Source organism: Parus major, chromosome 2 (genome assembly GCF_001522545.3).
Source record: "Parus major isolate Abel chromosome 2, Parus_major1.1, whole genome shotgun sequence".
Taxonomy (NCBI): domain Eukaryota; kingdom Metazoa; phylum Chordata; class Aves; order Passeriformes; family Paridae; genus Parus; species Parus major.
In genome coordinates this window covers 40,466,253-40,491,165 of record NC_031769.1, presented here as the reverse complement: position 1 = coordinate 40,491,165, position 24,913 = coordinate 40,466,253, and the positions used below count along the sequence as shown (strand labels likewise).

At 41.4% G+C, this 24,913-nt stretch overlaps 1 protein-coding gene across 1 annotated transcript in view; it reads right to left on the bottom strand.

The window, feature by feature from the left end:
• Positions 1-24,463, bottom strand: part of TGFBR2 (transforming growth factor beta receptor 2) — a 59,159-nt gene extending 34,696 nt beyond the window's left edge. The window contains exon 1 of the mRNA XM_015619315.3: positions 24,303-24,463. Coding sequence (XP_015474801.1) covers positions 24,303-24,396 — 94 coding nt within the window. The 5' untranslated portion in view covers positions 24,397-24,463. The remainder of the gene's footprint in view (positions 1-24,302) is intronic.
• Between the last annotated feature and the right edge of the window lie 450 nt (positions 24,464-24,913).

Genomic DNA, 24,913 nt, shown 5'->3' with positions numbered 1-24,913 from the left:
AATGATCGAAACAACATGATAGCTAGGGATTGCCCCTCTACCCAGAAAAAAAAAAACAAAAAAATCAATGGTCCTAAAAGCCTGTAACAAAAATAGAGACAAATACAGAGGGAGAGGCGAAGTGACTCACCCAAATGTACACAGGAAACCTGTGGCAGGGTGCCAAGCATCTCACAACTGAACATAGGGGAAAGGCATCCACTCCTCAGACTGCAAAGACTTCAGCTGCATCAATGCTGCTTTCAGCTCTGAGCTCACATGGCAGCTGTGGCACGATGGATCGCTCTGCCATAAACATGACTCAGTTCCCTCCAGTGCCCACAGCACTGGAGCCAAGAGCCACATGAAGGTGGGTCCTTAGGTAAAGTATTTTGAGCACATTATATTTGTTGAGAGAAAGGTTTTGATTCCTATGTCGTTCCTGGCTGTGCCAGGTTCTGCCAAGGCTCACCCACCAGAACAAATGGATGAAAATAAATATGTTTGGCCCTCTTCCAAGGAGAGATATCCAAATCAAACTACCTAACTAAAACAGAAAAAAACAAAGAAAAAAACCCCACCAAAAACAAAAAAAAAAAGGGAAAAAAATCCATCTGGAAGCAGAAATCCACTGTAAGGTCACAAACCTTAAGTTTCTAAGGTAGGCATTAATTTAATCACTAGCAACAGTAGCAAAAGGTTGGGCAGTTAGGACCAGGTAATTTCTGATCAGGTTTCATTACTGTCAAAAGCTAATGGGGTTTTGGGAGTTCCAGAACTGACTACACTTACATTTTCTCCCTGAAATTCTTCTAACAGAGGCTGACAGATCAGTGACTCTTTATTCATGCCTGTGGCAGTTCAAAGAACTGTCTAAACTGCCCAGGTAGACAAATTTTATTTCCTGCTTCAACATTTGGTTTAAAGTGAGACTGCAATTTACTCCCCCTATATGTCATAATGCTCTAACAGGTGTTGGTGTGTTGTTTGTTATTACTCCTTGGCCTTGTGCACTGTGATAACCCATCTAGTTCCAAACTAAAGGCAAGTTTCACTTTTTCTATCTGATGCTGAAACCACACCCTGCAGATGGCCTGAGAGGAAATCTGGAGTTAGATAGGAACTTTGCCATCACTCCTTGATCAAAGCCTGCTACTAGCCTCTGAGGACTTAGAAATCCTGAAAAGATGGGTCTTCTTCTAAGTCACATGAACTCACACCTATATTTAATCAACAAAGTCCTGCCTGGAGAATGACAAATTGGTAGGATTCTTCCCCAGGAAAGTGTTTTCACTCATTCCCTGAGGGACTCATAAGCAAGGAGTGGTTCAGGACCAGCAGACTGCTCCTCTTCTTGTAGTCACTTGAATATTCATCTCTAAAAATATTTGATTATCCTGCTGCACACTTCATACACATGAGCCAACTGAAGATTTTCTTAAGACAAGTAAAGCCATGTGAAAACTGTGGACAGAAAAGCCTTTGATTTGGCATGACAAAAAAAAAGTGAACATAATGAAAAAGTCAAAAGAGAAATCAGAGATTTTCACAGGTGAATGAAGCCATCTTAAAATGTGTGCTTGTCTCCTAAAATTTGAATTTGCCATCCACTGTCTAATGTTAGTTTTCTTATTTTGACTTCTACAGGAAGCCTAATTCTAGCTTTTCTTGCTTCCTTGTCCATGTAGAGGGCTCCAAATAAAAGATTGTGGTTTCTAGGCTATGAAACTTTGAGCCAACCAGTTCAGCAGAGATCAGCTGCCATGGTTAAAATGCATGGAACATGCAAGCCAACACGTGGGCCGGACATTGTGGAAGAGACACTAGTGCAGTCACGTTAGAAATGTCCACTCCAGGGATTCTGGTAGAGCCAGACTTACAGAACATCTATGGTTCACATCTTTATTTATCATTTCTTGGGACATCATAAACAGGACACCTCACCCAAAGTCTATTGACTTGGCATGAAATTGTTTGCATCTGTTGTTTGTAGATATGTAGCTTCTATTGAGGCCTAACATTGTAGTTTACTTTTCGCTTATTTTTAATATCATTACAGAATTCTCACAAGCTAACAACATTAAATAAACCCCAAACCAACATGCTGTCTTTTCAGAACTTTCTACACTGGAAAACTTTTTATGCCATAGGATGCATTTCAGAAACAGCAGCCAACTTCTCTTAATCCTATCTTGTAAAATCCTGTCACAGCACTTCTATTCTCTCATCCAGTGTCTCTGGCACACATATACTTATAAAACAGCAGGCAGATCTCATCCCACCCCTTCAAAAAAAAATGCTGAGAGAGATGTTGGGATGGGAGCTCAAGTATTCAGCTGCTGTGAGGTAATTCCACCTGATGGGAGAGATTTTAAGATTTCACTCCATGGAAATCTTACATCATGGAAATCTGCCAGGAGGACAATGCCTTTATCAGAGAGCCTTGAAGCAGATTGTCCTTGTTCTCCCAAAGAGCACAGCTCCATGACATCATATATCCGTGTTTGGAAAGAACAGTAGCAGCTATGAAGAGCATCCAAACTGTATTATCTTCTCATCCAACAGAAAGACATCAAGTTTTTCCAGGAACTGCACTAAACACAGCATGACTTCTGTTTTGACTACTATCCCCAGTACACGATCTACAACCCTAGTGGAACAGTTATGGAGACACTGCCAGATTCATTAAATCTGCCTTACACATATTGCTGAATTAATTGCAGGAGTGATAGTCAAGGAAAATGTATGATCTGAGCTTTGCTTTCAAGACCTGGATGAATAACCCATGGTTATTCTTAATTATACTAATAATGTCCAGTGTGGTAATACAAGGAAGTGAAGACAGAAACATAATCAATCCTAAAGATAAAAAAAAATCATGAGTTACGAAATCACAAGACTAGCCAGACAGATCATGGAAATAAAGGAAGGGAAAAAACACAGCCAAAAAAACCCCCAAAAACCAAAAAACCAAACCCCAAGCAACCAAAAAAACAACTGCTGGGTTATCCCCTACTTGCCATTGCAGGCTGTACTCTTAAGAGTACTTTTTGAGACATGTTTTGAAACTTTGGCCATGAGCAGGAGGGTTGGAGTTACCATCTAACTAAAAAATAAAAGAGAAGATAAAATGAAAATAAATCATTTAGATCCAGGAGGTGGATCTTCAAGAAAAATAGCTGCATTATATTACTCATCATGAGATCACAGGAGCTTGCAGCACTGCAGATCACCTGGTAATTCTCATCACAACACCTTTGGGGTAACCCTATAAAATATGTATTTTCAGTATTTCAGTTGCAGCTGCCATTTCTAAGCTGAATGTTGTCTGAGCTGAAATGGAGTGTCACTCTGGTGCATACTCCTATTTTTGCCATGTGAGAATGAGCTCACAGTGTTCATACCATCTTGTTCACTGCTTTGGGTGTAGTCCTTTATCTCAACTAAGAGTTACCCCAGCAGGATTACCATGGGTACTGGACTTTCATGATTTTGTGACTTTCTATTAAGATTAGCAACAATGATTATCAAGAGTGCTGAGACAGCCTCTGTAAAGCCAAACATGTGCTATCTTTTACGTATAACTAAAATATGTCAGAGGAAAACAGGTTCCATGAATGTTTAACTATCCCTGTGGCAGGACTCCAGGAAACCACATTCCTATGGATTGTTTTGCAGAATCTTTCAGCCTTGATCTTTATCATACATAGTCACAGATCACTGACTACCACAGAGCACAACAGCTGCCTTAGTCAGTACCTAAAGTTGTGCCTTTACATGTGTACTGATTGCACTTTTTGCAAATTTCAGGGGCAAAGCAGTGGATAAAAGCCAAAATAACTTCCTGTTTCAACACAGTACTTTGTAAACTACTTGGAGGAGATGCATGTCACGGCTTCCCCCTGTCATGTAAAGGCTTTTGCCCATCATATGAATAAAATGCAAGTCACACCTATCACACCAAAGAATATTTTGGTGGGGCCCCCACAGCTTTTTTCAGATTTGTGTGACCTGCTCTTCAGCCATGACTGAGAAGTCTGCTAGGAAAGAAGACAGCAGACTAGGGAAGCTATGTTGACCTAGACCTAGCCAGGAGTAGTTTGGCCACCCTCTGCTGAAGGAAGGCCAGAGCAGAAGAAAGGAAGCCAGAAAGCCACTGATGAACTGCACTGAATTTGAGAAACAAACCCAGCAGGCAAAGTATAGAGGAAGGTCCATGCAGAGGGAGGAGGCAAAAGAAAAGGAGCAGGAGTTGGAAAACTTCATTTAACTTGCCTCTCCAGTAGAAGTGCCTGGCTTTTAACAGCAAGTGGAACTGGCAAAACTTTGCTTTAGGGATTGCTGCAGGCATTGACACAGACACAGAATCAAACCTGGCAGGAGCTGGGGGAAGGGACACCCAAATAAGAGAGGGAACAGCACACTAAGCTGGAGATCCTGAAGATCAAAATAATTTTTGCATTTAAAGCATTAAAATACTACTATTTTTATCCACTATTTTCAAAATGAGCATTCATTAGCAGTTTTAATTATGGGCTAGGCTAGTACAGGGCACGGCAGTGCCTCAAACATGCCTAAGAACAGATCTCACTGTCGTGACTCCTGACTGACAGCAGTGCAGGTGAGAGGAGACTCCAGCTCAGCACGTACAATAGAAGTGTGAAAGCATTCTGAAAACATTATTGTGATGCCTCAGATAATGAGATGGATTTTCACCTGCGATTCTTTAACTTGCAGCACATTTTCTGGCCACTATTTAGCACTGCATGGTTGGCAGAACAAAAGAATACTGTCTCCAAGCAAAGATGCTGAAAAAAATCTAAATGATGGCTTCCCATAGGGCACTTACATGGACATTTCATCCTCTGACTTTAACCCACAGTCTCCCTAATGAAGCTGGTAAACAGCACACAGCACTGGAGAACCATATGTGACATAACACCAAGTTAAATTTATTCAGTAATGACTACAGTGTCGAGGGGTATTTTTCTGCATAGTACACTGAGTTTGGAATTTACTGGAAGTTGTCTTTGGTGGTTAACCCCTCCCAGGACTTCAGATATACAACGGACATCGGACACAGCAATGCTCATCTGGTTCTCAAAATCAGCAAAAACAGCTTTTTTGCTTTGTTGGAATAAGCATGATTCATGGTTCAGAACAGACATTTGCATAACTAACTCTGACCTGTGCACTAAGAAGCATATCCTGCATTTAAACCTCACTTTGTATTCTCCTCTGCTCAGTGAAAGCTGCCATTACTTCACTTGAAACAGAGCTGAAAGAGTATAAACACTTCAGCTTTGTACAAATATTATTTTTCCAACTTACACGGTCTGAAAATAGACAGCAGTCATTCAAGCATAATACCGCTATTTCTGTGATATTTTTTCATGACAGATGAGTCTCTGTGGAAGACCCCCTAACATTTAGAACATACATAATTAGAAACAATTCTGACTCAGAAAAACATAAACGTGCCTCTACTCTCTGCTACAGAACCTTGCCAGTACTAACCCATACAATTGTACCTTCTACAGGCAGAAGCTTGAATGGAGTTTCTGGACCCATTTCATCTCTTCCTGCAGCCAGGTAAGAAAGCCTGGTTATAGTAACCTGCTTCTCCCCACTCCTGTTCCCTCAGTAGTCACACCACTGCCTGCCTGCTTCAAAATATGATAGAGTTCTTAATTCTTCATAATAGCAATGGGGAAGGTGAATCATTTGTCCTGATAGAGGCACATATTCCCTCCAAAAGCTGAATTTATATTTCTTCCCCTTATGTATCTTACGACAAAAGTAATGAGGAACATTGATCTTAAAGAGCCATTTACCCTGTTTTCAAGGGTCTATTTATTAAACTCCCAGATTCCAACAGGGAAATTCAGAAGTCCACCCAGTGTTGGTGGAACAGAACTTATTAGCTAGAAATGATATGGCTAAGCTATTTCTATTAGCCATGAATTGTTCCACAGAGACACATCCTGGCACCTCAGTTTATCTGCAAGGCTACTGAATGTGCTCAATGTCACATGCAAACTGAAAAGCCCATGAGATCACATAAGAAATTTATCATATTCTTAAGGTAGCAGTGCTGCTTATTGGGAGGCATCACTTTCTTACTTAAAAGCAGTCCTAAATGCCTATCTTGTGATGGACAGAGTCGGTGGGCACATGGGTACAGTTCCTATTTTTCCCTTACAATGACAACTGTTGTGCTGGCTCTTCACTGCCACACCAGAGCACCCTGGGCAGATGGAGCCCTGCCCTCAACTCCCCCTGCACCACCAAAGACAACACACAAAACAAAAACAGTAACATACTTGCTTGGCCAAACACTCACAAATGACACTCTCACAGGACTTTACTCTTATTTAGCACAAGGCCTCATCCGGCCTAACTTTCTGAATGGCTACAAGTAACACAGTGCTGGCCACGAACACTATTGCACGAGTTTATTGCATTTTAATTAAAGGGCTGGAGGTTTTAAAGTTCTCATGTAGATCATCAAAACTTGTTAAAGCTGGATCCTGTTAAGTTACCTCAATACAGGTTGTATTCAATTACTTTATAATCAGCTATAAGCTCAAGAGGTCTGAATTCCGTATGTGAAAAAAGTTTTTGTATTACTTGATTATCTACCTGCAGCATTTTTAGCAGTAATAAGGAAGGTTGGATGGACAGCAGAAAATAATCTCTTCCAAATGCAAAATGGAAATTATTTAAAGACTGTTCTCTACACTGGCAGCATACAAACACTCAGGTGGCAAAAAGCCAAATCTTTCTGCTGAAACTACAGTTAACTCTCACTAGTTAACCCTTGCTACAGCTAAACTCTTGCCAAATGTATATCATCTACTGTATTCAAAAGAGCACACTAAGATAACTAAAATATAGAAGAAACTGTGTAAATAATAACTAAAAATTGCCATGGCTTGCCTAGAGTTAATGCAGGTGGGGAGATATTTATTAATCCTGTTTATTCACTCAGGAGACTGGTAGGCACTTCCAAACCCTCTCTGGTCTGAAAGACCTACCTCCAGGAAAGGTTATGAGAATATGTTACTTTGGGGGAAGACTTTAGCTTGCTTTTTGAAGTAGTGAAAATGAAGCACAGACAAAGACTGTGACAGATCACACAAAACAGGAAATTCAAAGTTACATCTGACTCCCACAGGTTTCCTTTGATACAGCCAGGTTGCTTGGTGAATCAGAAAAAGTATCACTCCTGTATTTGTCATTTTATGCCTTTAATTCTCATTTTTATTTGCTTTACTAGTATGCCCTGAAAATTACTGACACACACTTTCCTGACAGGTTTAGAAGTCAGAAAGCCATACCCATAATCCCCTTTGAAAGGCTCCTGCCATATGCACCTTTACAGAGCCCTCATCTGATCCCTCCTCTGGGGGTGCCACTGCAAAGGCCCGTTCACAAGCACATCTCTTCTGACATCTTATTTTTAATATTCCTTTCTGATGCAAAGAAACAACATATTTTGGGAACAACAATTATCTGCCTTGTGGAGAAATCCTCAGACCATTTTCAGAAAAATCACAAATTTGTTTCTAAAGCACTGTGAACATAACCAATCTTCCCTTTCCCTCCTTTTTTTCCCCTTTCTCTCTAGTGACGCCATAGAGGAATATCTGTACAAAGAATTTTGCAAAAACATCAAAATGAGCTCCCCTGCTCATTATTAGTTCACATCCCTCATCTCACTTTCTCCTCACTCCCAGAGGAATCAGACCGCACCTTACCACACCTCCCTCCCCCTCCAAAGGCCAGCCTGACCCAGAAGAGCTCTCCAGTCTAGACATCAATCTGACAACACAAACACAATGAAGAATGTGGTATGAGGAGTGGCAACCCACAGCTGGGGTATGGCAAAACTGCATATTTCAGCTGCAGTAGCACAGCTGAGGGCAGAGAAAAGTCTCAGTGGAGCTGTGGCTGGAGCTACTCCTGGGGAAAGGTCAGGCTGCCCAGCGTGCCAGGGACACAGGGGACCTGCCATCTGCTGCTGCCTCCAAACCACAGGCTGCTTTCAAATGTTACTTGCCCTGAGACAGGAGATGTCACAGCCCTTCCAGGAGAGGAAACAGGGGCTCTGCAGTTAGTCTTTTCTGCCAGGCGTCATCACTGCAAGGGGAGATGGGATTTGCTCAGGACTCATCAGCATGGATTACAATGCTTTGGGGAGCACTCCAAGGATTGATGTTTCATCCCAGACATATCTGCAGAAGCACATCAGGCCTCACAGTTGTTTATATCCACTGGAAGAGTAGATTGGAGATTATTTTGATATTGAAGTATAGAAAAAAGGACTTTTGGTGTCTGGAGTTAACATTTATGGGACACATCTGAGAAGACAGGTACTACTCTCCGTGACTGTTGCTTCTGCAGTACAGAGACCTATCAGATGCCTCCTCTTCACAGGATGCTGGAAGAGTCAGAACAGTTTTGGTTTTAGACTACAATTTTTTCAAGAGGAAGGATATTAAAGGGACAGAGAGCATGTGAAGGACATATATTCTCTGCCTGATGTGAAACATCTGATTTTGCTGCAGTTCTGTAATGTGAACACAAAAAATAAAATTCCATCGGTCGACACAACTGCTTTGTTTCGGGGCAAAAGTGTGATTAAAATTTACCTGAAACTGCCACTAGTCTGGGAAAACATTCTGTAAACCCAGACAAAAGTTTTACCTTTTGTTCTGAAACTTCTGCTGAACTGCAACTTGTATCTCTGATTTCAAAGATCCTGATTCTGACTACAATTCCTTTCTCTAAACTGGAATTGAGATCCTATGGAACAGCAGACAAAAATTTAGTCAAACAAGGCCAAACTCAAATAGTGGATTTGGGATTAAAAAAAAACCCACAAAAAACACAAAACCAAAAGCAATTGTAAAATATAACATGGTAATTGGAATGGGCTACATCTGTTCAAATATCAGTTTAAGCATCACATTTACAAGTAGGAAATACTTCAGAATTATGAAGCACAAGGGGCAGAAATAGCATGAGTAAGACATAAAAAGATTTTATATACAATGGCATGGTTTGTAGCACGTAAATCGCAGGCCTGCCATTCAGTGTTCTAACTTCACCTAGGCAGAGATATTTGAACAGAAGTTTCTTGCACTTTTTCCATGCACAGCTCTGTAGTGAGCCTCTGCACTGGCCCTTCACAAGTGCACCTTTTGTATCACTGCCAGAGCGTGTTCCAGCTGTGAGTTAGGGGGTGCTTTGTGCCTCCATCCAGAACCCACATTCTTTAGGCATGATCTCAGCAAGGATCATACAGCCAGGATGGGAGCTGACAGAGCAAACTGGCTTCGGCCACAGCTCCTAAGGCCAGCTTAAACCAGGATGAGGTCTGCATGGTAAGAGTCTCTACCTGTACAACAGAAAACTGTGTGTGTGTACACTGGTTGGGCTGAACCAAACCAGAATTTCCGTGGTATTTTGTAACACTCCAGTAAGTGTGGGGAGAAGCTGCGTGCACACAAAGACTCGCAGCTGCCCAATCAAAATAAGCATTTAAACGGATTAACCAGACAACTGTTCTTTCAAACTTGCAATCGTTACACAGCTACATAAATCAGAGGGATTTATAAATATTTGTTTTTCCAGATAAAAGGAGAATATTAGTGGGATTTTTAAAAGTGTATTCACTGCCTCTATCTGTCCCTCCCAGCCATTAATGAACAAACAAGGAAACAAAACAAAACCAAGGATGTTATGCATGCAGAAATTGTAGAAACAATTTTAGACTTGGGGATCTTGGTTTAAGCTTAACATAAAAAGACAACTTACTAATGTACGGAGCATGAAATACCTGATTTTATTTAGAAACTGAGCTCGAGGAACATTTGAGAGATCTGGAATTTAAGTTAAGGCACATTCCATGACTAGAGGATGCTATTATGGCACTAGTTGACAATATAATCTACCAATTATGATAAGACAGAATTCTGTGCAATTTCTTTCTGTAGACCTGAATATAATCCATCCTTCCTAGTCTATTTGAAAAACTGTTTCCAAATAAGAAGACTCATTTAACAAGTCCACATCCTTAACACACACACAGAGGCTCCTCTGTCAGCTACTGATGGGCAAACATGTTTATGCGGAAGCTCTGTTCAGAGCTCCTTTTTACTGTGAGAAGCCATTTTCCTTCAGGAAAATGGTGTTTATGAACCATTCTATCCCCACATAGCAAGTTTTGAATGATAGATTCAGGAAAACAGTATTAAAAAGAAATTACTCTCTTTCATAATCCATCAGCTCAGCTAAAATAGTAAATCAGAGGAAAGTTAGACACAAATGTAATCCCCTAGGAGTAGAATCACTTTGAATAGATTTGAAGAAAAATACACATCTTTCTCAAATTCAGTAGCTCAGATGGTTATATTTGTCTCTGTCAAGTTACATGCAAAGAAGCAGAATAATAGAATTCAATACCCTGGGGATATGCTATCTTGATAGATGCATCTAACTGCCACAACTATTAATGGGAATTATATACTGAGTATTGAGAAAAGGGCATATGCATAAAACCACATGCTTCTAATGATATTCAACCTTAGGAAAACTTTCTTTTTCAGACTTCTGTTGCAAAGATCCTACTGCTGTGGCACACTGTTAGTGAGTTATCAGATTTCTTGATAAAGAAATATCTCTCTCAACAAAGCTCCATCTCCTTTGTCTGCCAAAGGTAAATTTGCTAACATGTCCCCCGGGTATTAGCTGCTCCTTTTCATGCATTTGCAAATTACTCCCTCCAGTTACCTTTGAGACTGTGAATCATTAGCTGGCAATACCACCCTGCTGAAATAAGGACAGGAAAGATCAGCTCCTTCGTTTCTATTTGAGGTTGAAATTTTACTGGGCTTAAAGGAAAATAAAAGCCATGAGTGAAACCTGCCCATTCTGACATAAATAGGTGTTTCAGCCTTAAATACCTCTCTTGAAATGTCACTGAAAGGTCCTTATCTTTGCCATTGTTTCTAAACACAGGCAAAGAGAATTCATTCACTATATCATAAAAACTGAGTATTTTAAGGACACATGCATCTATATGAGTGCATGGTCCACCTACACTAAAAAAATTAGTTGTGGACACTGAAAGACCTGCATGTAGGAACACAACACTTCTCACTCCATACAACAACACATCACTCACTGCTTTCAGCACCCAGCACCAACATAAGGGGGACGACATTCCCACATTAGGTGCTGCTCAGCACGAAGGGACCTGCCAATCTGAAATGTTTAGTCTACCTGCCCGAGGATGTGTGAGGGACTTCAGGCTCTTACACTTCATCTATGACGAGGCAGAATGTAATTGTAAATTTGAAAGTACACCTCAAGTTGGATTTTCAAGGTTCAGCACCCCCCCAGTTGCTTTACATAATAGTTGTTACTCTAAATCCACTATTTCAGTCCCCCAGCTATCTCTTCAGTCATTCTTAAGACCATAATCTTTCACCAGAACTTCAAGACAGAATATACACTTACAAGCTTGTTTAAAAGAAACATTGCAAAGAAGAGACTAATTTAAATCTCTACAAAACAATTCCTTCTATTGAAGAGAAGGCTGGGAAGAGAAGACAGAATCACGAGAGCAAGTGTACCAAGCAGCAGCTCAGAACCTACCACTGCCTCTCAATTTTCATCTGAATACCTTAAAATTCATCCACTTACTTCAACCATTTTTTTTTTCTGACAACTGAGACCTGTGAAAATATGATGACACTTGATAAATTTTTAAATGGTTCAGTTCATTTCTGACACTGCATCATGTTCCTCTGCCACTACATAATGTTCCTACTAATGCAGGACAGAAGATGTTTATTGTCACATATATGAGTTAAATTTAATAGCATAAGATCTTCAGCAGATTCTGTAATTTCTGAGTGCTCCTAAGTCAAATTACACTCATGGATGTTTAATATTTTAGAGTCATCAAATGTTTCTGGACATTGGTCATCATCATCCTTCATCTGGAGGGCACTTATTCAACTGTAGAAATCAGTAAGAGTCTGAAGGATGTCGAAGGCCTTCTGTGAAATGCCTTGATCTTTTTAATCAAATGCCAAGTGGATTAATAGTTTCGTCATGAAAATACTATTTCAACAACTGTCATTGAGGAGGCTGTGCATAGCATGGTCATAGCAGCCGAACCACTCGGCATCCCTTCCAACACCACGAGCCACTTACATGCTTTGCTATGGTTTCTGGCAAAACTCTTCAGTGACACGGGCAGCTCATTCTCTAAAGCTGTCACTTTGGCATTTCCCACAAATACTGCACTCATGTGGAACACAGTTTGTTTTGAAAAGCGTTCTCATAAGGCAAAACAATTCCAAGCTTTCCCAACACAGTAATGGCTTAGACTATACCAGAGGAAAGTGTTCCATAGCAATAGAGACATTTTTTTAATTCCTCGGATGTAAAATTTTATAACCCATACATATTTGAAATATTCCTGTACAACATTAGTTAGCAGAGCAGTTTAACTGTTTTGTTACTTCTGGAGATGCTAGTCTTAATTCTGAGAGGGATGTGAGTGATACCAGCCTGGTGGTAGAAACCTGCTGCATCACAGATTCAAAGGTTGCAAGAGCGCTATGACTCTATGGATGTTATTCCCAGTCAGGCCTTCTGAAAGTGAAGCCATTCCACTCAGGTAGCTTTGCAAAGCCCTAGCTTACCTGGATATGTGTTTTACAAGCTAAACTCTGTCTTAATTTAGAGATTCACATTGGAAAGTCCATCACATCCCTTGGCCGTACTCTAATAGCGGAAGTATCCTGTTTGCTAAAAATGCACACCTTGTGTCTGGGGTGGTTTCATTCTTCTACAGCTTCCATTTGTCTGAACGGATGCTTTTGCACCTTTCATAATATCCTCCCCCACAGAGTCTAAAATATCAAGTTAGCACAGCTTGAAACCTTATTTTCCACCAGCTAACTGTGGCAAACTTCCACGTGAGCTCTGCTACCTACAGCTAAGCATTCTGGCAGAGCAGATTAAGCTAGGTTGCACTATCTTAAGTGTGCCTTAAGGCAAATTACCCCAGCTAGTGGTGTTTATGTTATGTACGGTATCTTAATGAGGCATGGCAAAGTGCCTGCAAGTCTGACCAATCTGACCAACCATATCTCATATCCAGCCAGAGAACAACAGCTGTAGGTACTAGTCCTAATTCTTCAGCTCTCCCTATGTCCAAAACCACAACAGTCCATCATGTTGAAAAAGCAGGAAATTATTAACATTAAACTCTCACCTGAGAACGCAAAAAAGACAGCACAGTTCCCTAAACAAACAGTGCCTCCTCCTTCCTTACCCACTGCAGGCTAAGGACAATAGAGTAGAAATTGAGACCCTGGTGAAAGCAAACTACATCTCATTTTCAAAAGCACAGTGGAAACTTAAATCAAACCCCACCTTTCAAAGGGAAAAGTGGTGATTGTACGGGTAGTCTAAGTACTCATGCTAAACAACAACTTGGAAAAGCAGGTGTCAGTGCTTTCTATTTCTAGGTATGTGGTTATCATAGTGGTAAATGTGCCTTGTCATTAGCTTTCAAGGGTAAGATACTTCAAATAATTAGTGGTTTGCTTCTAGAATTTGCTACTCACCTTCATCCATGAGAAGGCCAGTAAGTTTCTGCCTTCAAACTTAGGTGCTTGCCTAATAATCATACTATAGGCCAGCAGAAGAAAAAAGCATGCTTTGGGAATGTGCAAATTGGCTGAACCATGAATAATATATATGTAGACAACTGAAGGAAAAGTTGAGGCCTACAGTCATCAAACAGAAGCACGTTACCAATGCTTCCATGTGTCCCACCAAGCTCCTGGCACACAGCCTCCTAAACTGAGAAAAACAGGGGAGAAAAAAAGGGCTAATATATTATTGAACTTGACAGGGTGTTTGAAAAATGTAGATGCTCTAAAGGCTTTAATTCAGAATTTCTGCAGAGAAAGAACAGGGGTTATGAGTCTCTTTCAACCTTAGTTTCCCTACCACAATAGACAAGTGTTGAAACAATCTCTGTTCATTTCCCACAAGTTCTAGAATTGTCTACAGAAACTGTAATTAACACATCATTGCATTGTTTTTTGCCACATGTTAAGCAACACAAGTTGAACTATGGAAATACTAATACATATGATTGTACTGCAGTTTAATGATGGCATCAAAAATACAATGGATGAAATCATGGGAAACTGTGTTTGAGTCTCCAGAGGCTAAGAGGCTTCTCATTTCCTAGTTCACTGCTTTAACCATAGGCCAAAATGCAAAAGTTGTTCTTAGTTGTAAGTCACCAACAAATCTCGTCTCCTTCTCTCATGTAAAATAAGGAGCCGTTAATCCCTTCCAGTCTGTACAGAAGGAACTTTTGTGTCTAATACAGATACTTTGAAATCTTTTTGGGGTCAAGTGCATATTTTTTTTCAATAACTCAACAGGATATGCCTGATTCTTCAGTCTGAACCTCAGTTACTGAATATTGGTGATTTAGCTGGAATCACATTTTTATTTTCCTTCATAAACATCAAAATCAGGGGACACATATGTATAAGAATCCCTGGGCTGCTCCTACTCTAATAAATATTCATCATACCAGCATGGTCTCAGGGAGAAGTGAGAACAGCAAAGCCTCCAGCCAGCCAGAAACCTTAGGGCAAAAGTATAAAATGTGAGAAGTAAGGAATGTGTGAGCAAGAAGCTGACGGAGAAAGAAAAACAAAAATGGAAACATGCTTTGGTTGTATTTTTTTTTTCCAGAATAGTTTACCAATTCCTTCCTGATTAATGTCTTCCTATACCTATTATCCAGAACAAAGAGAGAGCAGATATGGCTTTAGTTACAACCAGACAGTGTGGTATTCCTGTTTACATGCAAACTTGGGTTATCATAGCTCTGAAAGGCTCATGGCCTGGCACTATACTTACCAGATGAGAATACTACAAATGCAATAAAAGGATCAGCTTCCCAGATTTTTCACTTAAGGCATTCCCTTGTGGTAAAATTGGGTGAGGAAATGGAAGAATAGACTGAGGGGAAGAAGGGAAATTCAATAGCCCAGAAGCATGTATTGCTGACCTAGTTACTTTGTGAAGGCTTAAATAAAGAAGCTTACGAAGTCATGACTATTACATGGTCCCCTCTGATCTTTTCATGAAGATGAGAAACGGTTGTTTTCAGTTTAGAAGGGAAAAAAGATTCTGTATGTAAAGTGTCTCTTTGTTGTGCTGTGAACTCCCTGGAGAGAATATCAGTCACCCTGCAGGGGCTGGAATAATGAATGAATCCATCAGGGAACAGGCTTTCTTCTCCTGCAACATGCTTTGGGGGACCACCCACACACATGTCAACCCTTTTTCTGTAAAGTGCTGCTGCTAAAGTCTTCCCTGTCTCAGCCAGCAAGGATCCTTCATCCTAGAACCCTTCACTCATGGAGTTTAGGTACTCTCAGGCTGAGGAGCGACATGACCACAGGTCTCCCACTTTCAGGGCAAAAACTCTAACCACTGTAGGAAAAGGGGGCAAGGCAACCGTGAAAATTGGTAATAGGAACTGTGGCGAGGTAGAAGGTACACAGCAGGGCAGCTGGCCTACTGCCACAGCACGGTCACTGCAGAATCACAGATCTCCTTGTATGCCAGCGACAAATGAGAAGGGTAATTGCTGCATGCTGGTGGGCAGAACCAGTCAAAAGGAATAAAAGATCAAACACCACCTGCAAATGACAGCTCCTCTCTATTGGTTCCTGACTGTAGATTGATAAATTTGTTCAAAATTTTTCAAAGGCTCATTAAATGCTTCCCATTAGTAAAACACACAAAGATTTACTCCTTACTTCCTGCACCCTTTCTCTAAGTTTCTCAAGAAGAATGGAACACTCTGAAATCACTGCTCAGTCACGTTAAAGGAAAGCTTAAGACAGCTACAGAACTGAGAGCCGAGCATCCCAAGTGGAGCCCGAACTTGCACAGTGGATACTATTTGCATAAAGAAGGAATATTATAAAATATTCAGACAGGTGAAGGAAAAAAGCTGGGAAAAGTAAAAGATGTAGTTACATCTATCCTATTTCCCAAGCACACACTTCAGTGGCCACAAGTTATTAATGTATGCTGCTGGCTGCAGTACTTGAAGGTATGTTGAGTCCTGCTGAAACTGTGACTTCACATTTGCTCCAGCCACAGAGCTCCCAAAGCATATGGAAGTTGGACAGGACAGCCTGGTAATGCTAAAATCAGAAGGCCAGCCAAAATGGTACGAAATTTAATCTTCCTTTGAGCACTAAGACCTTTCTTTAATTATTGCCGAAGCTGCGCTATTCAAACCACTGATGTACTGCAACTTTATATAACAAGTTTTCAGCAATATCTAAGCTGCTAATTAGGCTCAGAGATCAGACTAGATCAGTATCTCAAGACACACAGGAATCCTGGATAGCTGCTTCTGCTTTCTTCCCTGAAAATAACCAGAAGAAATAACCCATTACTAATCATCTGTGGTCTGCTTCAAAGTCTGTCTCCTTGTACAGCAACATTAAAGATGTGCTTATATTAGTGAGTGAGATGAAATCTACCAAATTGCCACATTATCATCCAAAAGCCCCAGGCACCATCAAACCATGCCAACAGGTGATGCATAGGCATGATGAACTTAATCCCATTGTGGGCTGCACAATCCATAACAGGATTAAAACTGGAGGGAGATGGCTCACATGCACCTCACATCTAAAATATTTAGATCCAGGAAAATTACAGGTCAACACTTGATCAATCTAACTGACTCCACTTTTCTTTCTAAGTCAATAAATTGAGTACCAGCTCACTTATGGTCCTTCTGGGTAAAATATTAAGCAAAATTAAAAACCACATCCACATTCTGAGGAGGCACTTGTCCTTTAGTCCTCATTTTCCATTCTCCATTTTTCTCCCTTATTAACCAACTACACCAGCACTAGAAGCTTACCAGTGATGAGGGAGTGTCAGTTTTCATACATCTTAGGAAATGCACATAACTGATTTCAAAGGAAAGGCCTGGTCTTGATGATAGATTATCCTTCTTAGATATTTATCTTTTTTTGGGACTACTTATCCCACAACAATTCATCTGCATCCTCCCAGATTTCCCTGCCATGACTTCCTGGGTAAAAATCCTTAATGATACCTCACAAGAAATTTGGAAGTATTCTCTTTCCCTTGACTGCCTGAAATCTCCCATTCTTCATGTTCTGAGGACTTCAAAAAGCTGCAGTCAAATTACTCTTTAGCTCCAAGAAAGAGAATCAGATCACTCTGGCTCCTGTAAGACTGATACCACAAAAGTCCCCTCAAGGGAATTACAGCCTCATAACATACAGTTGCCTATTATTTATTCTGTGGCCAGATTCTTCCAGCTGGTATAAATCAGGGCAGGTTCCTCGCCTTCAACAGAGGAAGCTGATTTATGCCAGCTGACAGTCTGGCTGCACACGTTCCACTTGCACAATGCTGGTTTTTAAAGAGACCTGTTAAAGTGCCCCAGGCACGTAAGAACCACGCTCGGGTCTTTACTTGGAAAATGTTGCTTGGAGGATTAGAACTGCGAGACCTTCCTGCTGCTCTCTGGGTGTACTGTGCAAATTCACTTGCTTTTCTAACAGAAGAAAGTCTCTAAGCCCTGACAGAGTCACCATGACCTTAGGAACAAAGATGCATTTTCTAATGTCCCCTGCATAGACCAGTTTTTTAACTGAGCTTTAATGCTGCATTAAACGAAACCCATGGGAACACCAATGCAGTGTTTTGGAGGAACTGATCTGCTGCTCAGAGGGCAGAATTGATCCTTCAGAACTTGTGTTACTGGTAGCTATAAACACACTATAAAGAATGTGGTGTGACTTGCAAATCACTGGCTGAACACACAGCTTTGGCTGTTTGAGAAATCTTTCTTTTTTTTTCCCTAAAACCTCAGGTATCTACTTAGAGAACAGGGAAACAGCTCGTTTGAGGGTGTGGGCTGAAGTGGTTGGGTACAAACAGAAGATAGTAGGAAACAGAAGACAGCTTTCTAATACCTCTGGTTTCAGAGTGTCATTGAAAAGGCACAGTGTTAATCCCAGGTGTCACTGTAGGGATGTAACTGCTGGGCTGTCAACTGAAGGATGCTTTAACTGAGAGGAAGCAGACTCTGCTATGTGTTCCTGAAATTTATTAGTTTCAGTCAAATTCTTGCCAAAACACTACTCTGTGTGAGCAGAGAACTGGAATCCTGGAAGTAGACAAACAGGACTGTTAATAACCATAATTGTGGTTCCTTTCCATGACAGAAACTTCTGAATACAGCTTGGTATTATGATATGAAACAAAGAGCAGAAGACACCAGCCATGGAGAGCACTGCCATTCCCACCCAAGGAGCCAAGGAACACATGGCTACAGGTCAACCTTAAAAATGCTGTCAGGGAAATGTTTTTCCTGCCCCACAGAGTGCTTCAACATTTCATACATTTTCATACTCACAACAGAGTGAAACCAAAATCATTTGAGGTGGTAGATAAGGGGATGTCTGTATATGCATACCCAGTGAGAGTGACAGCCCTCCAATATCCTGGAGACAGTGGATAGGGGGAGCTCCAGTTTCAAATGTGCATTTTGTGAGTCAGGACATGCACTTCACCCCACCTTTCTTCCATTGACCAGTGTTTATTCGAATTATTGATGAATGATTATTTCTCTATCTTTCTATATCAGAAATTCCACTGTGGACTACGGAAAAAACAAAAAAAACCAAAAAACAAAAAACAAAAACCAAAAAAAAGGAAATGTTTCCTGATGAAAGTTTAATGGAAACTGGTACATTTCCACAAATTGTTTCAGTTTTGACAAATCAGCATTTTCCCATGAAAAACAGTGTCAAAAACTCTCAACTAGCTCTAATTCTAACCAGATTAACTCAGGGATGAATGCCAGCAGGAAGTTCTTGCTAAATACCCGTTGTTTGAGCAAAGGAAAACTACTTCTTTCCGAGATGATCTTCCCAGAGGTGAAAAGGCTTTAAAACCCATATGAAAAAAAGGGCAGGTAGTTCCAGCTGTAACAACTACAATGACATTCACAGCAAGAGAAAGAGCAAGGAAATGGCATATTTAAAAAAATATGCATGACCATGGACAAATCAGCAACTAGTATTTCCCCTGATACTACTAATGTTATTGTCTCTTAAAATCTAGAACAGTTACTAAAGCTCTTCAGCAATGCAAACAAGCTGATATTTGTCCATATGAACTGCTGGGCAGAGCTCTTAATACCTGCTTCAATTTAAATTCTGCTTAAATTCCTGGAAGCTAATGGTAATACAAATGGAGCATGCTGTCACCAGCAAAAACAGAATTAGGCAATTCCTGGTGAGATTTGTTAGTTCTAACTACTCCTCTGGATGAGATTCCATCAGTGGATGAAGTTTGAAGCAATTTGCTCTCGTTACGTATCTTACCCGAAACATCAGTACACAACTAAAACTGTGTTCTTTCAGGCAGTAGGATATAAAATGTTGTACTCAACAAATGCCAGTGCTACTGCTGCTCTGTTGCTATGCCAGAGAGCAGACATAATATGAAAAACAACTGCTGAAGACTTAGCTGGGTCACTGAGAACCCAATTCTGCAAATGTTTAGTGTCAACCTATTGCTTAGAGTGGCATTTGCCCAGTCCCAGTGTGTACACCCACTCCCTGCTAAAAGCAATCTATCCATTGTAGTAAGAAACTTCTCTGTTGTTTCTTAATACAACACCTGCCAGTGACATTAAACTTCAAAAGGACTTTGGCTGTCAAAGCCAAGACATATTCCTTCTGATTTATTTCAGTCTATTTTAACTTTCTAAATAAGAGTTCAGAGAAAAGCGCAAGTATTTTTTCACCATCTTTGATTTTATTCCTGAAACTATTTTGTAAGGGTTCAAAAAACACTTCCCATTATCCTGTAAAAAAAAAAAAAAAAAAAAAAAAAAAAAGAAAGAAAGAAAAACCCTTCTAACACCAACAAAAGTTACTGCTAAAGACTTACTAAGTAACCCAAATCTCAGCACTAACTCTCTTAGACTAGGATTCAGCCAACTTTCTTTTTTGTATCAGGACTGGTTCTGCACTGTTTCATGCTAGGAACCCCTTGTACTCTCCAACATCGTTAGAGACTGGTTGATATCTCAGTCAATTTTACTGAGTTTGCAGTGCTCTGGCAATACAAACTATCTAATGTTCCTGGGATGTGCCTACCTGGGTATTTCCCCTGAGTCAGAAGGCTCCTCTGCAGCAAAGGAAATGATGCTGTTGTCTCCCACCTGCCTCAGGGCACACTTTCATTCCTCTGCTTGTCAGGTTCCAGGAGGGCTGTGGGAACCACGGACAAATCAAGACTGTAGTAGATCAGCCCATCCTGCTGACCCAGGGACCACAGAGGTGGCTGGAAGCCCTGCCTTTCACCGTGCCACCAATGATGGGCTGTAGCCATGCCAGCCAGTGTGGAGATTGCACGGACCACTTTCCATCAGAATCTGTCACTGCACACAGCGCTGAGCATGTTTCATACCGAGCTGATACAAATGAACCCTGTTATAAAAGATCCAAGAGCAACAGATTGGGCTCAACCAGTTGGTTTTGCTCATTTTGGCAGTACCGAAAGTAAGTAACCTCTTCCTCTGAGGTCAGAGCAGTGGCAGTGAATGCTAAAAAAGTGCATATAGCACATACACACACTATTGAGAAAAGAGTTTCTATGCCACAAATGTGAAAAAATATCAAAATATCACTTTAAAAATATATAGCAGAGGAAATACAAGCATTGCAAACTCCAATAACTGGTGTTACAGAGATACTATGCTCTTTTTTTTTTTTTTCCCTCAAAAGAACAAATGCTTTCTAAAAGCCTTTGAAAAAAACAAACTTGCAAAAACCTCCACAAATCAAACCACGAGGAATTTTCCTTTTGGTAAGAGCCCGACACCTATGTATTTCCTCCTATGTTCAGAGTTAACCCTGTCACAATGACAACTTTTATCAGGCACCATTATAGTATGCTGCATCTTTGAAACAGTAATAATTCATCCCAGAAAGGAGAATTTAATTTTGAAGCAATGCTGTTTGACTAAATATGGGTCATATAATAGTGAGTGTTTATAAAATATGAGTGAAAAAATACGATGAATATGAAAAACTCTGAATTACTCCATTGCCTTTTTTTTTGACATTACTTTGGAAACTGTCTCAGGAAACCTGCTATAACTCTATTTAACTCTACTGATGCTAATGGAACTATATTCATTTGCAGCAGCTTAAGATCCTAGGCTCATAATTTTTTAATAGAAACCATTCCGATACAGAATTCATCACCTGAGTATTAGAGAAGTGTGTTATGCCAAGGAACTAAAAATAGCAAGTAAACAAAAGTGTTTTTCAAAGTCTTATGTATAAAAGCCTCACAATTCAAGGATACCCCATAAATAGAAGATAATGCAATATCATCACTGATATATCCCTACTTCCCTCCTGAAATACCTAGAAAAATGCCAGTTTTAATGTGGGGCAGGAATACATTTTAGACTCAATCCTGTTACAAACATGTTCCATCCCGTTACAAGATGTTTGCTCTGCTACTTCCCTTTTGCAAATATCTGAATCTCTAAATTTGATTTTCATACTATAAAATTAACTGACTCTGATATGGCTTTCAAAAAAATAGACAATAATGCAAATAGAGTTTGGCTGAATAGAGAAATTAAGTTCCTGATGTTCAGCAATGAACAACTATTATATGGATGATTCCAAAAAACAAATTTCTGGTTATGATAACCCAAAGATAAGCTAGAAATTCATATTCCCTTGAACACACGAATACTAATTTCTTACATGGGCAACTGCTGTTTTGCACTGACATTGAATAAATGCTCAATAAATCATTCAAAATCATTCACAAAAATCACACCTTGCTCTTTTACTCTATGGAAAAAAAGTAAATTACTTGAGCATAGAACAGGACACAAGAGTATCTTTTTCAAAGCAGATAATTCCTATTGAACCTGTTCATGAATTTGTGGCTTTGTCCAACATCTTTATGGGAATGTGTCATTCTTGTTTAATATTTTGCTGTGAAGAATGTTAAAATGAAATTTTAGCTGGTGCTTTGTTAACCAGCCATCTGGTTAGTTAGTAGGCATACCTGGGAACTGAGCTCTTTTCAGACTGACACATCTCCTTTTTCAGTCTCACTATACTGCTGAGTTATTTACAAAATTAGTAGGGTTTTTTTTTTGGTTTTTTTTGGTTTTTTTTTCTGTTTTATTTTCCCCCAAGCATTTGGCAGCTCTAGTTTTCATTCTGGTGCCAAATAACTACCAACATCCAAACCTCACACTTTCTGCTCCACAGAACTGTTGCTTTCTGATCCACTCTTCCTGTTAGAACTCTATGGCACAACAGAACCCTATGGTGATTATCAAAACAGCTTTTGGAGCTATGGGATAGATTATCATCTGAATAACTACTCAGTTTTGGTCATTATAGTGTGTAGATGAAGATGAGTATGGAAAATTCTGGAATTGTAGCCAGTTTATGTTCTTTTTCCTCACTGGACCTATGACAAGAAAGAAGAATAAACTCTTGAGCTATGTCTGTTTTTAAATCTACGCACAGGTTGAGAATGTCTAACTGATTGAGTAGAAAAAAAAACAGTATAATAATAAATAACACAAGATCAATGAAAACTGAGCTTCTCCATTTAAAGTTTTTGCAATGGGAATCTGCAAAAGTTTGGGGCTGGGGTCAAAAGAAAGCCATCACTAGTTCAGTATGATTTTTATTTATGAAAAATTATAAAATATATATAAAAAAATTAAAAAGAAGCCACACACCTCAAATTTAATATAATTTTGATTTGTGGGATACCATAGTGTCTTATTCTTACACTGTTCTCCTGCCTTAAGCTTTCATGAGTAACTTTGCAGGTATGCAAGACCTGTTGACTTTGACAGGGCTATTAATGAAGCATGAAGTTATTCAAAACTGCACATAGCTAAAGGCAGTAGCTATTCAAGAGTTATCTACTTTATGTTGATATGTTTCAGCCAAAATTTGGGATCACAGCTGACCACGAAAGGACCAGACAAGAGAATCAGCGGCCCCAGAGCAAAGTTTGTATTAGCCCAGGTATCTGCATACCTTACCTGAAGACTAAAACTAGATGTGCTATCACAAGACATCTTAGAAATCTACTTACTTCTTCACAAGTGTTTTGGATGCAGTTTGCTGCAATCTGCTGTTCTCTTTTTAGGTTCACCACTTGTGCTGCAACGTGATTTAGGGCCTAACCTTGATATTACAGATGTTAATTCACAGATGTGGATACCTACTGGCAGGATGGGGCAGAAAACTCCTCAGGGCAGGAATCCTGTTTCTACAGTGGAACTTTAAGCTCGTAACATATTATAAATTATAATATGAAGAATACTGCCAGCCACAGACCCTAAAAACCTATCTAAGGATGTCTTGGTAGAAGAAGGGTAAGGATTATAAAGTGTCACTTTTAAAGCGAGTCAAACAACATGCCCAGTCAGTGCCAGAGGAATGAGTGCTTTTCAGTCCAACTGCTCACAGTCACGGATAAACTCTGCTCTTAGCAGAAACTCACACGAAACCCAAGTTTTGGTAACCAAGTGCAGAGGCACGCAGCAGCAGCGGGCTCTGTGGCCACGCACAGGCCCTCGCCCCGAGAGCCACCCGAGGCACCTCCATCCCCGTGTGCAGGGACAGCCGGTGCGCGGCCGGAGCGGCGCTGCCGAGGGGCCGCGGCTCCCCGGCCCGCGCCCCCGGCCCGTCCCTCACGCACGGGGCCGGCGCCAGGTGCGGGAGCCGCCGCATCAGCTGCGGGCAGGGCCTGCAGCCCTTCCCCGGACACCGCAGGCAGCTCCCCACATGCCCTCTCCGGGCTCCTCCGGCCCGAGCAGACCCTGCTGATTTCCTGCCAAATCCGCTCCTTTCTCCCTCCTACTCCCTCCACGGACGGACCTCAGCTTTGGCCGCGAAACCCCGAGATTCCCAGTCCTTTCTTCCCCGCTTTCTCTCCCGCAGGGCCATCAACAAACACGCTCGCCCCTCCGGCAATGTTTCCAGCCTCAAAACTTTCTTAGCAACCGTGTCCCCCGCCTCCCGCGGCGGACGCCTGTCCCTCGCCGCCGGCCGCCCTCCCCTCCCGCCCCGCCGCTGCCTCCGGCCCCGGCAGCTGTCAAGCGGCAGCGCGGGCCGGCGCGCACTTACCCCGGAGCAGAGCGGGGACCGAGCTGCCCATGAGCACCCAGAGGGAAAGGCGCAGCAGCAGCCGCCGCAGGCTCCTCGGCAGCCGGGGAGTCATCGCGGAGCCGGATCGGCGCGATCGGCCGGCGAGCCGCGGGCGGGGCGCGGGGGCGGCGGGGAGGCCGCGGCGGCGGTGGCGGGGCTGGCGGCGAGCGGGGCTGCGCCGCTCCGCTGCTCGGGACCGCGGGTGACTCACTGAAACTTCACTTCGGCGCTGCAGGGGAAACAGGAAATCTTAAAACTTCGCAAACAGCTGGGCAGGACTTTCTTACTCTTACAGTAGTTCCTTCTCCCCCTTCCCACAGTCACCCCCTCCCCTGCTCTCGCCCTTTTTCTTTCCTTTTTCTTTTTTTTTTTTTTTCCTTTTAACATGAAACCTCACCCAGTTGGGTGTCAATCATCTGCCAGAGGCCAGCCCCTCTCAGGTCTGGCTCTCCCAGCCCCGACGTGCAGCCCGGATCCCTCCGCCTGCCTCCCTCCGAGGCGGGGACCGGGCACCGCCGCCCGCCCGGAGCTGCACCGTGCCTTGCGGGGAGGATCAAGGTCGGCAGGAAACCGCCAGCTCGGAGGGCTCC